Here is a 16,554-nt window from a genome sequence, read left to right as displayed (position 1 = left end):
AGCCATTTGAGGAACTCCCAGACTGTTGTCCAAAGTGACTGCACCATTTTATGCTTCTACCAACAATGTATGGAGGATTCGTTTCTCCACACTGTTGTTATTTTACATTTTAAAAATTATAGCCATGTTAGTATGTCTTAATTGGTTTCTCATTGTGGTTTTTTGATTGGCATTTCTCTAATAACTAATGATGTTGAACATCTTTTCATGTGCATATTGGCTAGCTTCATTTTTTAGCTGTGTGACTTTGGTCGAGTTCTTCAACCTCTGAGCCTTGTTATTCTGTCATCTGTAAAAGGGAGATAATAATGCATCATGATGTTATTGGAAGGTTAATAGACATGAGGTGTACTTGGAACAGTGCCTGGTACATAGTAGGTACTCAGTTGATACCTAATATTACTTTGCTACTTGATATCTAAATAACCTGCGGTCCAGGAAGACTTTTCCCAGTGACACTGGTACATCAATTGTTGAAGTTAAATACTCAGATGATAGTGCCCTATTATTTGCCAGAGCTGCTTTCCCTTTTTACAACCTGTGTAGGCCTTTCTTTGCTATTCTGTCAACCCCAGCTCTATGTCCTCTCTAAATGTTGGTTAGGACTGTGGAGGATACACATGAGAGTACCAAGGAATCTGTGGTCTTACAACTTGGCAGGTGATGATATTGTTGAGTTACTTCTTGATGGTGTCAACTGTCTCAGTGCTGTAAGAGTTAAGAGGAAAGAAATGTAAGAGGGGGCCTATGGAAAGTATTTGGAACATTGGAAAAGAGAGGCAGTATGGTATTCTAGGCAGGGAAACCAAGGGAGCAAAGAAAAGGAAACAGTAATCTTAGAGAAGGGTAGCTAGGAAACTAGCCTGGTAGGACCAGGGTGCTGGGGAATTATGATATTATTGTTCTCTTGTTTTCCATTATTTACCCCAGAATATGCAGTGAAAGAAGTTTTATACCTGGCATCATGAGACTTTTGTTCTAATCTTGGTTCTGCTACAGATTAACTAGGTAACCATGTCAAGTCATCTATCTTTTCTAGGGGGCTAGTTGCTTAAGCAGCAAAATGAGTAATTGGGCATATGTATATCATATCACTTTGATGTGCACTTTAATTATAGCTCAGTTTTTAAAGAATCTGCCTGAAATGCAGGAGACCCCTGTTCAATTCCCAGGTCAGGAAGATCTGGGAATAGGCTACCCACTCCAGTATTCTTGGGCTTCCTTTGTGGCTCAGATGGTAAAGAATCCACCTGTAATGTGTGAATGGTTGTTGCTGAACCATGAAAAGATGCTGGGATTCTTGGCCTCCAGAAGAGAGGAATTCAATCCAGGGCCAGAGACGAGGCTTGATCACTCAGAGCATTTGCGTAATAAAGTTTTATTAAAGTATAAAAGAGATAGAGAAAGCTTCTGACATAGGCATCAGAAGGGGGCAGAAAGAGTACCCACTTGCTAGTGTTAGCAATGGAGTTATATACTTTACAGTGAATCAAAAGAATGTCTGGAGGTTGTAAAGACCAGACATCCTGGAATGTGAAGTCAAGTGGGCCTTAGAAAGCATCACTATGAACAAAGCTAGTGGAGGTGATGGAATTCGAGTTGAGCTATGTCAAATCCTGAAACATGATGCTGTGAAAGTGCTGCATTCAATATGCCAGCAAATTTGGAAAACTCAGCAGTGGCCACAGGACTGGAAAAGGTCAGTTTTCATTCCAATCCCAAAGAAAGGCAATCCCAAAGAATGTTCAAACTACCGCACAACTGCACTCATCTCACATGCTAATAAAGTAATGCTCAAAATCTCCAAGCCAGGCTTCAGCAATACGTGAACCGTGAACTTCCAGATGTTCAAGCTGGTTTTAGAAAAGGTAGAGGAACCAGAGATCAACTTGCCAACATCCGCTGGATCATGGAAAAAGCAAGAGAGTTCCAGAAAAAACATCTGTTTCTGCCTTATTGACTATTCCAAAGCCTTTGACTGTGTGGCTCACAATAAACTGGAAAATTCTGAAAGAGATGGGAATACCAGACCACCTGACCTGCCTCTTGAGAAACCTATATGCAGGTCAGGAAGCAATAGTTAGAACTGGACATGGAACAACAGACTGGTTCCAAATAGGAAAAGGACTACGTCAAGGCTGTATATTGTCACCCTGCTTATTTAACTTATATGCCGAGTACATCCGGAGAAGGCAATGGCACCCCACTCCAGTACTTTTGCCTAGAAAATCCCATGGAAGGAGGTGCCTGGTGGGCTGCAGTCCATGGGGTTCCTAGGAGTCGGACACGACTGAGCGACTTCACTTTCACTTTTCACTTTCATGCATTGGAGAAGGAAATGGCAACCCACTCCAGTGTTCTTGTCTGGAGAATCCCAGCGACGGGGAAGCCTGTTGGGCTGCCGTCTATGGGGTCGCACAGAGTCGGACACGACTGAAGCGACTTAGCAGCAGCAGCAGAGTATGTCATGAGAAATGCTGGGCTGGAAGAAGCACAAGCTGGAATCAAGATTGCCGGGAGAAATATCAATAACCTCAGATATGCAGATGACACCACCCTTATGGCAGAAAGTGAAGAGGAACTAAAAAGCCTCTTGATGAAGGTGAAGGAGGAGAGTGAAAAAGTTGGCTTAAAGCTCAACATTCAGAAAACTAAGATCATAGCATCCAGTCCCATCACTTCATGGAAAATAGATGGAGAAACAGTGGAAGCAGTAATCACTGCAGATGGTGATTGCAGCCATCAAATTAAAAGACGCTTACTCCTTGGAAGGAAAGCTATGACCAACCTAGATAGCATATTCAAAAGCAGAGACATTACTTTGCCGACAAAGGTCCATCTAGTCAAGGCTATGGTTTTCCAAGTAGTCATGTATGGATGTGAGAGTTGGACTGTGAACAAAGCTGAGCACTGAAGAATTGATGCTTTTGAACTGTGGTGTTGGAGAAGACTCTTGAGAGTCCCTTGGACTGTAAGGAGATCCAACCAGTCCATCCTAAAGGAGATCAGTCCTGGGTGTTCATTGGAAGGACTGATGCTAAAGCTGAAACTCCAGTACTTTGGCCACCTCACACGAAGAGTTGACTCATTGGAAAAGACTCTGATGCTGGGAGGGATTGGGGGCAGGAGGAGAAGGGGACGACAGAGGATGAGTTGGCTGGATGGCATCACCGACTCGATGGACATGAGTTTGAGTGAACTCTGGGAGTTGGTGATGGACTGGGAGGCCTGGCTGTCCTGTGCTGGGATTCATGGGGTTGCAAAGAGTGGGACAGTACTGAGCAACTGAACTGAACTGTAAAAACCTCACCAGACCTACTCCCATAATTTACATTTTAAGATAACAGGATTAGCCAGAGGGTTTAATCCAGAGACTATCCTCAGGCAGGATACATTATTGTTATATAATCCTAAGGAATGTAGAGGAAAAAAAGTTTGTTCTTTCTTCCTCCTTGAGAATTCCAGACCCGTCCCTCCTTGGGGACCCCTAGACTTCTTATCAACCTGCCTAGGAAGTGACTCTCTCATTTGGGAGACCTGGGTTCAATCCCTGGGTTAGGAAGACCCCCTGCAGAAGGGAAAGGCTACCCACTCCAGTATTCTGGCCTAGAGAATTCCATGGACTGTTAGTCCATGGGGTCACAAAGAGTCGGATATGACTGAGTGACTCTCAGTTTCACTTTAAATGTGTAATAATTCTGTATGTCAGTTATACCTCAATACAACTTTTTTTTTAATGAGTAATTAGATTAGCTCAATGGTTCTTAATTAGGAGTGTGCATCAGAACCTACTGGAAGCTAATTTTGGAATATAGGCATTCCAATCACCTTCAGGAGATTGTTTCAGCAGATCTGAGGTGAGGCACAGGTTTGTAGATTTTGAAAATGCTTTCCAGGTGATTGTGATTTATATTCCTTATGAGAGCCATCGAATTTGTTAAAGATCACTAGTCTTTGACTTTCTAGGGTTGAAATCACTTGGATGGTGGCATAATCAACTACATACCAGCTAAAGGTAATGTGATGTTGTAGAAAGACCATGGGCTTTGGTGTCAGTCTTATCTGGGTTCCTGTTTCCCAGCTCTGTAGCCCTGAACATACCACATCACTTCTCTGAGCCTCAGTTTCCTTACCAGAACCACAGGACTTATAATGCCAACATAGTCAGGTTTTGATGATGAGAAAGAACGTATCACATTCAGCACTGTGCCTGGTACAATGTAGATAGATGCTCAGTCAGTGACTGGTATGAGAGGTATATGCTGGAAGAAACTGTCACCAGGGGATAGCCCAAAACTGTACCCCTACCCAGACCCATCTGGAGTTAATTGTAACTCTAGACATAAATATGTTGTGGCGCAAAGTAAGGTTTTTTGCTTCCTTTGCCTGGATATCAAATAAATACAGACCTTGCTTTGTTATTTGCTTACAAGTGTCCCTCCTTCTGCTGTGACTTAATATGTGACATGGCTCTGTACTGCAACTAGAGCCTCTTTCCATAGCTTAGAGAAAGCTTAATGCATTGAAACTCCTGTCAGACTCCAGAAGAACTGCTGCTGCTGCTGCTAAGTCGCTTCAATCGTGTCCGGCTCTGTGTGACCCTATAGACGGCAGCCCAATAGGCTCCCCTGTCCCTGGGATTCTCCAGGCAAGAACACTGGAGTGGGTTGCCATTGCCTTCTCCGCCAGAAGAACTACCATTCCTCTAAAACTTAAATTAAAAATTAAGTCAATTGAGTTCAACAAAATTATTGAGGTCTGTAGGCTCTGGAGACAAACTCCAGGCTTTATTCCTTCCAGCTGTGTGACCTTAGAGATGTAAAATGGAGATAATAATAATAGTTATAGCCTCATTGGATTGTTTTGAGTATGAAATGAATTAATACATGTAAAATAATTGGAACATTACTTAGCACATAGTATATGTTCAGTATCTGTTAGTAACTATTATTCATACTGCGGTGCATCAGATCTTATGTGGGAGCCAGGAATACAGAGATTATAAAGTTTCTGCAGTCAAGGAACTTAGTATGGCAGAACCAGTATGCAAATCACTTTAGTATCCTTTATGTAGAGCAATAGATGTGTGCACAAGAAGGGCACTTAACAGTCTGCCTCTATTACATTAAAAATAGTGCTCTCCAGAAAGAAGCCTGGTAGAATGGGAAGTGTGCATTCTGGAGTCAGATCAGCTTAGGTTTGTATACCTGTGTATACACCCTCATTATGCAACTTTGGGGGCAGCCAACCTCTCACACCCTTAGTTTTTCCATTTCTAAAATAGAGTGAAGTTTCTGGCTTCTAACTGTTGGAAGCGCCCCATTTAGGTGCCCTGTGGGCCAAGGTGCTCCCAAGAAAGAGAGCAGGGATTTTTTAAAAAGAGTTAGATGAACTTAGATTCAGGCTCTAGTTATATGTTATTTAACCTTTCCATGTCTATTTCCACTTGTATGTTTTTTCATTTGTATCTGCCTTGTCCTTGATTGTTCTGTTGATGAGATAATATATGTAAAGCACACACAGTATATAGAAGGTACTAAGCAGTATATAATAGCTTTATTATCTTTCTAACAAAGTTCTCATCTATTATTATTTAAAGTAAAAACTTAAATACTATAAACCATGTTAATTTCAATATTCTTTTAAAGAGCTTCAGGCCATAGTTCCATGCAGGGAGTCAAAAAACTGGTCATTTGAATGAACAAATGGATAATGCTGCCTGTGTTTACAGGAATAATCCAGTTTAGGCTAGGAAAGGCTTTCTTTATTTTAAGAGTATTTTGTTCAGCCTTGTGTTGTGCTGTGCTTAGTAGTGTCTGACTCTTTGTGACACCATGGACTGTAGCCCGCCAGGGCTACTTGTAGTCTGTCCATGGGGATTCTCCAGGCAAGAGTACTGGAGTGGGTTGCCATGCCCTACTCCAGGGGATCTCCCCACCCCAGGGATCCAACCCAGGTCTCCTGCATTGCAGGTAGATTCTTTACCAGCTGAGCCACTGGGGAAGCCCAAAAATACAGAAGTGGGTAGCCTATCCCTTCTCCAGGGAAACGTCCAACCCAGGAATCAAACTGGTGTCTCCTGCATTGTAGGCAGATTCTTTACCAGCTGAGTTACCAGGGAAGCCCTTTTTAGTTTTATATTTAGTTATATTATATTTAGTCTTAAATTTCAACAAACTATAAAATTCAGTTTCTAGCCTTTCTGACTTTTAAACAAATATAGGTCAGCTTTTGTTGCATGATGTGTTCTCTTTTTCCCTCCTAGGTCTTTCAGAGCCTTGAAGACCACCATTTGGAAGTGGTGGCTTTTTTCAGGGAAAATGGCTTCCATGGTCTTCTTGCCCATGACTCCGAGTATGCGCTCTACAATATTCCATCTTACTATAGTTCCCATGCTCTGAAGCTGAGCTGGAATGGAAAGAACCTCACCACCAACCAGTTTCTGATGCAGGAGGTAGCCAAGCAGCTAGGCCTGAAGCGGATGAATTTTCCCATATTTGCTGCACTGCTAGGTAGGTGGTCCAAAGAACAGACTCTAATGATCATGTAAGTTTCCTCTTTCAGTGTTAAGAGATGAAAACCAGAGCAATGGTTATCACTGTTGGATTTATCTTCTGAAAATTTGCACGCCAAACACTGTACTTTGGGGCTTCTTACTAGAAACTCAGCATGTTTTATTATTTATTAATACAGGATATTCCAGAATATTATTTTGATTCTTGTAAAACTTTTTCTTCCATTACATTCTGTAAGTATTTTATGCAGAGTACCGTCTTAGGCCAAATATCTTATTAGCCCTAGGCAACTTTGGTTTCCCACTCAGAGCATTAGCATCTCTTCCCCACTGTTTAACTTTAAATCAAAAACACAAATCATTCTGCATATTTTTCTTTTTGTTTCTCTTGTGCTAACATTTTATTATGAAAAGTCCCAAAAGTACAGCAAAGCTGCAAGAATTTGCTCTGAAAATCCTGTTTCTACCACCTGTATTCTGCCAATAACATTTTACTAAACTTGCTTTATCGTATATCTGTCTTTATATCCATCTATCAGTTTTTCTTTAAAAAATGTATTTCAAAGTTACTGCAGACTGTTGATTATGTTTGATTTGGTTTTCCAAGTACTGACAGCATGAAAATTAATATCTTGTCTCAGGTGTGACCTCTGTTTATAATCCCAAAGGATTTGAGCTTGGATAATCTAGTGGAGTCTAGAGAAGGCAATGGCACCCCACTCCAGTACTCTTGCCTGGAAAATCCCATGGACGGAGGAGCCTGGTAGGCTGCAGTCCATGGGTCACTAGGAGTCGGACACGACTGAGCGACTTCACTTTCACTTTTCACTTTCATGCATTGGAGAAGGAAATGGCAACCCACTCCAGTGTTCTTGCCTGGAGAATCCCAGGGACGGGGAGCCTGGTGGGCCGCCGTCTATGGGGTCGCACAGAGTCGGACACGACTGAAGCGACTTAGCAGCAGTAGCAGCAGCAATCTAGTGGAGTCAGCACAAGTTTTGGCATTAGGCCTTGGACAAATCACTGAAGTTACACCTCCTGGTTTCAGTTTCCTCATCTGTGAAATGGAATAATAATACCTCACAGTGTTATTGATAAGATTAAATGAAATAAGATATATAAAATGCCCAGCACTTAGTAGGCAGTCAGCAGTTGGTGGCTATTATTATAAAAGGCAGCATAACCAGGTGACAGAAAATAGCATGTACTTTGGAGCCAGACAGTCCTAGATTCTTAGCCTGGTGTGGGCACTTATTAGATGTGACACCTTGGGTAAAGTCAAGAGACTTGCTCAAACCTGTTTTCCTATCTATAAAAATGGAGATAATATTACCATACACAGTTAGTATAAAGATGATATATATAATGTATGTGATTCATAGTAGATAATCAAACATACTGTAGTTGTTAAATTAAGAACATAGATATGTATGAATTATTTGATTGTCTTTTTTCCCCAAAGTCCATTCATGGCCTGGAGATTCTAAGAAAACATTTGTACAGTCAATAAATGACAGATATACTTTATAGGTAATCACATTCTCCCAGATGAGGACCTGGCTGCTTTTCACTGGAGCCTCTTGGGACCAGAACATCCCCTTGCATCACTTAAGGTAATGTGCCCCATTTCCTGCCTGTGCATCCATGCCTAGAGGACATCACGTTTTGATTGGAATTTTGATAGAATAAATCTTTCATTAGGCTTAAATTATTTCAGATACTTAGAAAAACATTATAATTATGGTTGAAATTATAATTATGGTTGAAAAGGAGAAACTGAGTTTCTACCTACTGTATAGGGAAAAATCTAGTTATCCCCCCCTGTGTCGTTCTTCCCTGTGTGTTCCTCTCTCTCACACTACTACCACTGTCACATAGAGTACTTTACTTTTGACACTTCTAGTCACTAAACATGTGGTGAGTTTTCCCCGCACCAAACAATCTTCTGTGATACCAGCTGGGTATCCTACAATTTAACTGAATTCTAACACTACTACCTGAAGATAGTGTCAGATTGCACAGGTTCAGGACTCAATTCCAAGGACCGCCCCACCCCTCACACACTTTCAGATGGCAGGTGCAAGCCCAGGTTATCACCTGTGCTTCTTACTAACCAACTAGCTATAGTTTTGAGGTTTCAACAACTCCCTTCTCGGGTTCAATAAATTTGTTAAAGCACCTCATAGAACTCAGGGAAATACATACTTACATGTATCAGTTTATTAAAGGGTATGATAAAGGATGCAGATGAACAGCCAGATGAAGAGATACATAGGATGAGGTCTGGGAGGATCCTGAGCACAGGAGTGCTCTTACCACCTAGGAAATTACAAAGATTTTAGGTGCTCTATGCCAGGAACTGGAGAAGGCAATGGCAACCCACTCCAGTACTCTTGCCTGGAAAATCCCATGGATGGAGGAGCCTGGTAGGCTGCAGTCCATGGGGTTGCTAAGAGTGGGACACGATTGAGCAACTTCACTTTCACTTTTCACTTTCATGCATTGGAGAAGGAAATGGCAACCCACTCCAGTGTTCTTGTCTGGAGAATCCCAGGGATGGGGGAGCCTGGTGGGCTGCCGTCTGTGGGGTCGCACAGAGTCGGACACGACTGAAGCAACTTAGCAGCAGCAGCATGCCAGGAACTGCGGTCAGAGAACAATATATGTTTTCTACTATCTCACACCCTTATTATCTTAAGGATTCATACAAACCTATGAAGGAAAATATTAATACTAATATGCTAGTAAATAAAAAAATGAGCAAAGGAAAGAAGCAGACAATTCACAAAAGAGGAACTAGAGTGGCCAATAATATGACCAGGTGTTAAACCTCACTAGTGATCAGAGATGCAAATTAAATGAGCAGTGTGATTTTTTTTTAACCTAACAGTTTAGAAAATATTGAAAGATTAGTCTACCCACTCCTGTCAAGGCTGTGTTGAGACTGGTGCTGTCATATACTTCTTGTGGTAGTATAAGTTGGTGGTGGTATTACACTTCCCTAATCCTTTCACTCTCCTAGATGTCTTATTTCACATCTTTCCTTCTCTCCTCAAGCCTCTAATTCTCCTTCCTTGCTCATTCTCAGCTCATGACCTGGCTTCCTATTTCACTCAGAAAATTGAAGCAATGGGAGCAAAACTTCCACCAGGTCCCACCCTTTCAACTTCTCACCTGCATGCTCTGCCTGCCTTGGATGACTTATTGTTCCTGTCTTAGGCCAGCCCTTCTGCTCTTATGCTGAATCCATGCCTCCTTGCTAACTTAAGGACATCACTTCAGAAGTTCTCCCCTCTTTCTCCCACATCATTTTCCCTCTCTCATTGGCTCTTTCCCATCAGATGCATAAGCATGCATCCATCAGTAAAAATAAAGCCTGCTCTTGATTTTACTCCCTCCACCCAAGCTACTGCTCCGTATTTCTTCTTCCCTTTTAGCAAACTCTTCTAGAGAGTTGCCTATGTTTGAGCTGTTTACTATCCCCTTTCCCTCTTCTCTCTTCACTTTGCTGTGCTGAAATTGCTTTCAACAGTAACCAGTGACTGTGATGTTAATAAATCTAATGACTAGCTCTCAGTTTTCATCTTGCTTGACTAATCAGCAGTATATGACCCACTTGCTCACTCTCTGAGAACATGTTATTCACTTGGCTTTAAGGACCCTATTCTCTTGTAATCCTACCTACTTCACTGGCTGCTGCTTCTATCTCCTTTGCTGTTTCCTTGTCTTATGTACTTAACTTTGGAGTGTCCCAGAGTTCTATCTTCAGTCCTTTCTCTCTTCTATCCACACACACTGCCTTGGTGATTGATCTCATCTGGGGTCATGACTTTAAATACTATATGTCCATTAATGACTCCTAAATATATGTCTCCAGCTTTGATCTCGCATTTGAACTCTAGCTCCCAATATCTAATGGCCTATTAAACATGTCAAAGAAACACATCCAAATGGAAACTCCTGATCTTTCCCCTAAACCTGTTCCTTTCCACAGCCTTCCCTAATTTTCATTAACAGCAACTTCATCCTTCTAGTTGCTCAGTCTGAAAGGCTTGACGTCATCCTTGACTTCTCTCTTACTCATGCTCCACCTCTCCTCTGGTCAGGAAATACTATCAGTTCTTCCTTCAAAATATATCCACTTCTCACCATTTTCATAGCTACTACCTTGGGCAAGCCATCATTCTTGCCTGGATTATTATACCACTTTACTAACTATTGGTCTTCTGCTTTCACTATTTCATGTCCCAATACCTCTCACCCCCAGCCCCAAATCTATTCCCAGTACAACAGCCAGAGTCATTTTAAAAACTGACTAAAATCATGTCACTTCTCTTTTTAAAATTCTCTAATGGCTCTTCATATCACTCACCTAATCTTTACCATGGCCTACAAAGCCCTATGCTGTCTGGCCCTCTTGTACAGCTCTGATCAAATTGCCAACATCCACTGGGTCATCAAAAAAGCAAGAGAGTTCCAGAAAAACAACTAGTTCTGCTTTATTGACTATGCCAAAGCCTTTGACTGTGTGGATCACAATAAACTGTGGAAAATTCTGAAAGAGATGGGAATACCAGACCACCTGACCTGCCTCTTGAGAAACCTGTATGCAGGTCAGGAAGCAACAGTTAGAACTGGACATGGAACAACAGACTGGTTCCAAATAGGAAAAGGAGTACATCAAGTCTGTATATTGTCACCCTGCTTATTTAACTTAAATGCAGAGTACATCATGAGAAACGCTGGGCTGGAAGAAGCACAGCTGGAATCAAGATTGCCGGGAGAAATATCAATAACCTCAGATATGCAGATGACATCACCTGTATGGCAGAAAGCAAAGAGGCGCTAAAGAGCCTCTTTGAAAGTGAACGACGAGAGTGAAAAAGCTGGCTTAAAACTCAACATTCAAAAAACTAAAATAATGGCATCCGGTCCCATTACTTCATGGCTAATAGATGGGGAAACAATGGAAACATGACAGACTATTTTCTTGGGCTCCAAAATCACTGCAGACGGTGCCTGCAGCAATGAAATGAGAAGATGCTTGCTCCTTGAAAGAAAAGTTATGACAAACCTAGACAGCATATTAGAAAGCAGAGGCATTACTTTGCCGACAAAGGTCCATCTAGTCAAAGCTATGGTTTTTCCAGTAGTCATGTATGGATGTAAGAGTTGCACCATAAAGAAAGCTGAGTGCCAAAGAATTGATGCTTTTGAACTGTGGTGTTGGAGAAGACTCTTGAGAGTCCCTTGGACAGAAAGGAGATCAAACTAAAGGAAATCAGTCCTGAATATTCATTGGAAGGACTGATGGTGAACCTGAAGCTCCAATACTTTGGCCACCTGATGTGAAGAGCTGACTCATTTGAAGACACTGATGCTGGAAAAGATTGAAGGCGGGAGGAGAAGTGGACGACAGAGGATGAAATGGTTGGATGGCATCACTGACTTGATGGACATGAGTTTGAGTAAGCTCCGGGCGTTGGTGATGGATAGGAAAGCCTGGCATGCTGCAGTCCATGGGGTCGCAAAAGCACGACATGGGTATTCAAGGACATGACTGAGCTACTGAAGTAAACTGAACTGAAAAGCTTTTAAGAAGTTGATAGCCTTTTACTCAGCAATTATCATTCTAGAAAACATGTAATTAGATAATTGGAAGGTGGACAACAAGTCATACCTACATTTCACCATAACATTTTAAATTTTCAAGCACCACAAAAATAGAAAAAGTAATATATAGTTAGCTGTCACTGTAATAACTTCCATAGCCAGTAGTTGTTAACATGTGGCCATGGTTGCTTGAGTTTTTGTTGTTGTTGTTGCTCTTACTCATATATTTTAAAACAGATGCCAGTCCTCAAGTTATTTCACTCTCATGTTCTTTGATATGCATCTGTAAAACATGAGCATTTTCTTACACAGGCACAATGCCATTATTACTCCTAAGAAAATTAATGATAATTTCTTGATATCATCTTAATATCTAATCCATTTTTAGATTTTCCTGCTTGTCTTACAAAAGCTTTTTTGTGGTTACTTCAAATCAGGATCTAAACATGATTCATACATTACCTTTAATAGCAGAAGTTTGGAAACAGCTAAAATGTATCATGACAATTTATCATGATTAATTATGATAGTGCAATAAAACAGTAATCTTTGGTGTGGGATTATGCTGATATGGTTTTTTTTTCTTCCTTTATCCTTTTTAATCTTGATTCCAAGTGTTCTGTACTAAAAATTAGGGGGAAATTAATTTAAAGAAAAGATGATAACTATCTCTCAGTGGATTTACTGAATTTGAATTCTGTATCTCACCCCTGTCTCACCTTTTTCCTTAATGATCCATCTTAGACATCAATGTGCTTTGCTTATCTGCTTCTAGGTCAGAGCTCATCAGCTGGTTCTTCCTCCCTGTGATGTGGTAATCAAAGCTGTTTCTGAGTATGTTAGTTCCATCAAAGACCCCTCAAACCTGGATGTGGTTGGGAAGGATGTTTTCAAACAGTCTCAGGTAAGCTAGCCTTCACCTTCCTAAGAATGGCCAGTTTTCTTACTTCACAAGTAGCACCAGCAGATTTGATCATTTTTGTGCTGCCTGCCTTCTCTCCTCCTAGGTGCTTATCTTCTCCCTTCTTACAGACTAGAGCCCCAAAGTTTCTTTTAGAAAACATCACTAGGCCTGGATTTAAAGCATTTTTTTTTTACCTTTTTTCTACTGATTATTAAAGTTATATGAACTCATTCTACAGAATTTAGAAAATGTCACTTATACTCTCATTACCCAGAAACAACTTGCCATAGTTATCACTCTGGCATATATCCCTCTCTTTTTTTTCAGTGTATATTTTAATATAAAGGAGGTCTTGCTTATTGGAGTAAAATGAGTGCTGAAAAAGGCTACTTAAGTATGTCCATATGAAACAACAGTGTTTCATTATTAATAGTGAAAAAAGGGCTCACCTAGGATTTTATCTTGTGAAATGAAACTAAAAGTTAGGAAAATAAGTTAGTTTTATTTTTGACAATTTCATTTATACTTATCCTCTGGGTTTTTCAGTTCTATTTTAAATTTAAAAGTCAATAAAACTGACTTGTATGGTTATATGGATTTTTAAAACATGTATAGATTTGTGTAGCCAATATCACAATCAGGATCAGAACAGTTGAACCTTCCCTGAAATTTCTCATGCTGTCCCTTCATAATTACACCCAAACTCATCCCTAATCCCTGGAAACTACCAGTCTATTCTCTGTCATACTTATATCTTTTAGAGAATAGTATGTGAATGGAATTATAGAGTGTGTAATCTTTTAAGAATGGCATTTTTCATGCAAAATAATGCCTTTGAGATTGTTTTAAGTTGTTGAATGTTGCATCTATAGATAATTCGTTCCTTTTTATTGCCATAGTATCTATTGTGTCACTCTATGTCATTTTCTTTATGCTTTCACCCCTAGAGAATATTTCAGTTGTTTCCAATTTTTGGTGGTTCAAATACAGCTTCTATAAACATTTCTGTACAAGTTTTTGTATGAATACGTTTTCATTTCCCTACTGTAATACCTAGCAATGGAAATTCTGGGTCATATGGTAAGTGTATGTTTAACTTAAACTTTATTTTTTTCATTTTTTTAAATTTATTTATTTTAATTGGAGACTGATTACTTTACAGTATTGTAGTGGTTTTTGCTATATACTGACATGAATCAGCCATCGGTGTACATCTGTTTCCCATCCTGAACCCCCCTCCCACCTCCCTCCTAATCCCATCCCTCTGAGTCATCCCAGTGCACCAGCCCTGAGCACCCTATCTCATGCATCAAACCTGGACTGGTGATCTGTTTCACATATGATAATATACATATTTCAATGCTATTCTCTCAAATCATCCCACCTTCACCTTCTCCCACAGTGTCCAAAAGACTGTTCTATACATCTGTGTCTCTTTTGCTGTCTCGCATATAGGGTCATCATTGCCATCTTTCTAAATTCTATATATATGCATTAATATACTGTATTGGTGTTTTTCTTTCTGACTTGCTTCACTCTGTATAATCGGCTCCAGTTTCATCCACCTCATTAGAACCGATTCAGATGTGTTCCTTTTAACAGCTGAGTAATATTCCATTGTGTATATGTACCGCAGCTTTCTTATCCATTCGTCTGCTGATGGACATCTAGGTTGCTTCCGTGTCCTGGCTATTATAAACAGTGCTGCGATGAACATTGGGGTACATGTGTCTCTTTCAATTCTGGTTTACTCAGTGTGTATGCCTACCCAGCAGTGGGATTGCTGGGTCATATGGCAGTTCTATTTACAGTTTTTTTAAGGAATCTCTACACTGTTCTCCATAGTGGCTGTACAAGTTTGCATTCCTACCAACAGTCTAAGAGGGTTCCCTTTTCTTCACACCCTCTCCAGCATTTACTGTTTGTAGATTTTAGGATAGCAGCCATTCTGACCAGTGTGAGATGGCACCTCATTGTGGTTTTGATTTGCATTTCTCTGATAATGAATGATGTTGAGCATCTTTTCATGTGTTTGTTAGCCATCTGTATGTCTTCTTTGGAGAAATGTCTGTTTAGTTCTTTGGCCCATTTTTTGATTGGGTCATTTATTTTTCTGGAATTGAGCTGAAGGAGCTGCTTGAATATTTTTGAGATTAATTCTTTGTCAGTTGCTTCGTTTGCTATTATTTTCTCCCATTCTGAAAGCTGTCTTTTCACCTTGCTTATAGTTTCCTTTGTTGTGAAAAAGCTTTTAACTTTAATTAGGTCCCATTTGTCTATTTTTGCTTTTATTTCTAATATTCTGGGAGGTGGGTCATAGAGGATCCTGCTGTGATTTATGTCAGAGTGTGTTTTGCCTATGTTGTCTTCTAGGAGTTTTATAGTTTCTGGTCTTAGGTTTAGATCTTTAATCCACTTTGAGTTTATTTTTGTGTATGGTATTAGAAAGTGTTCTAGTTTGATTCTTTTACAAGTGGTTGACCAGTTTTCCCAGCACCACTTGTTAAAGAGATCGCTTTTCCCCATTGTATATTTTTACCTCCTTTGTCAAAGATAAGGTGTCCATAGGTGCGTGGATTTATCTCTGGGCTTTATTCTTTTATTCTTCCCTTGAGAACCTCATGAACAGTATGAACAGTATGAAAAGGCAAAAAGACAGGACACTGAAAGATGAACTCCCCAGGTCAGTAGGTGCCCAGTATGCTACTGGAGATCAGTGGTGAAATGATTCCAGAAAGAATGAAGAAATGGAGTCAAAGCAAAAACACCCAGTTGTGGATGTGACTGGTGATGGAAGTAAAGTCCAATGCTATAAAGAGCAATATTACATAGTAACCTGGAATGTTAGGTCAATGAAACAAGACAAATTGGAAGTGGTCAAACAGGAGATGGCAAGAGTAAATGTCGACATTCTAGGAATCAGCGAACTAAAATGGACTGGAATGGGTTAATTTAACTCAGATAACCATATTATCTACTACTGTGGGCAGGAATCCCTTAGAAGAAATGGAATAGCCATCATGGTCAACAAAAGAGTCCAAAATGCAGTACTTGGATGCAATCTCAAAAACGACAGAATGATCTCTGTTCGTTTTCAAGGCAAACCATTCAATATGACAGTAATCCAAGTCTGTGCCTCGACCAGTAATGCTGAAGAAGCTGAAGCTGAATGGTTCTATGAAGACCTACAAGACCTTCTAGTACTAACACCCAAAAAAGATGTCCTTTTCATTATAGGGGACTGGAATGCAAAAGGAGGAAGTCAAGAAATACCTGGAATAATGGGCAAATTTGACCTTGGAGTACAGAGTGAAGCATGGCAAAGGCTAACAGAGTTTGGCCAAGAGAATGTGCTGGTCATATCAAACACCCTCTTCCAACAACACAAGAGAAGACTCTGCACGTGAATATCACCAGATGGTCAATATCGAAATCAGACTGATTATATTCTTTGCAGCCAAAGAAGGAGAAGCTCTATACAGTCAGCAGAAATAAGACTGGGAAAAGACTATGGCTCAGATCA

The 16,554-nt window shown here is 40.3% G+C and overlaps 1 protein-coding gene across 6 annotated transcripts in view; it reads left to right on the top strand.

The window, feature by feature from the left end:
* Window positions 1-16,554, top strand: part of FAM120C (family with sequence similarity 120 member C) — a 145,518-nt gene that overhangs the window by 40,541 nt on the left and 88,423 nt on the right. For all 6 annotated transcript variants that reach the window (XR_009735064.1, XR_009735065.1, XM_061410239.1 and 3 more), the window contains exons 2-4: window positions 6,266-6,512; window positions 8,045-8,127; window positions 12,903-13,031. Coding sequence is in view for 4 of the 6 variants with exons in the window: in XM_061410239.1 (XP_061266223.1) it covers window positions 6,266-6,512; window positions 8,045-8,127; window positions 12,903-13,031 (459 nt within the window). In the remaining 2 variants the exon portion in view is untranslated. The remainder of the gene's footprint in view (window positions 1-6,265; window positions 6,513-8,044; window positions 8,128-12,902; window positions 13,032-16,554) is intronic.

The sequence above is a fragment of the Bos javanicus genome, chromosome X, assembly GCF_032452875.1.
Source record: "Bos javanicus breed banteng chromosome X, ARS-OSU_banteng_1.0, whole genome shotgun sequence".
NCBI classification, from domain to species: domain Eukaryota; kingdom Metazoa; phylum Chordata; class Mammalia; order Artiodactyla; family Bovidae; genus Bos; species Bos javanicus.
This window is presented reverse-complemented; position numbering and strand designations above follow the sequence as displayed.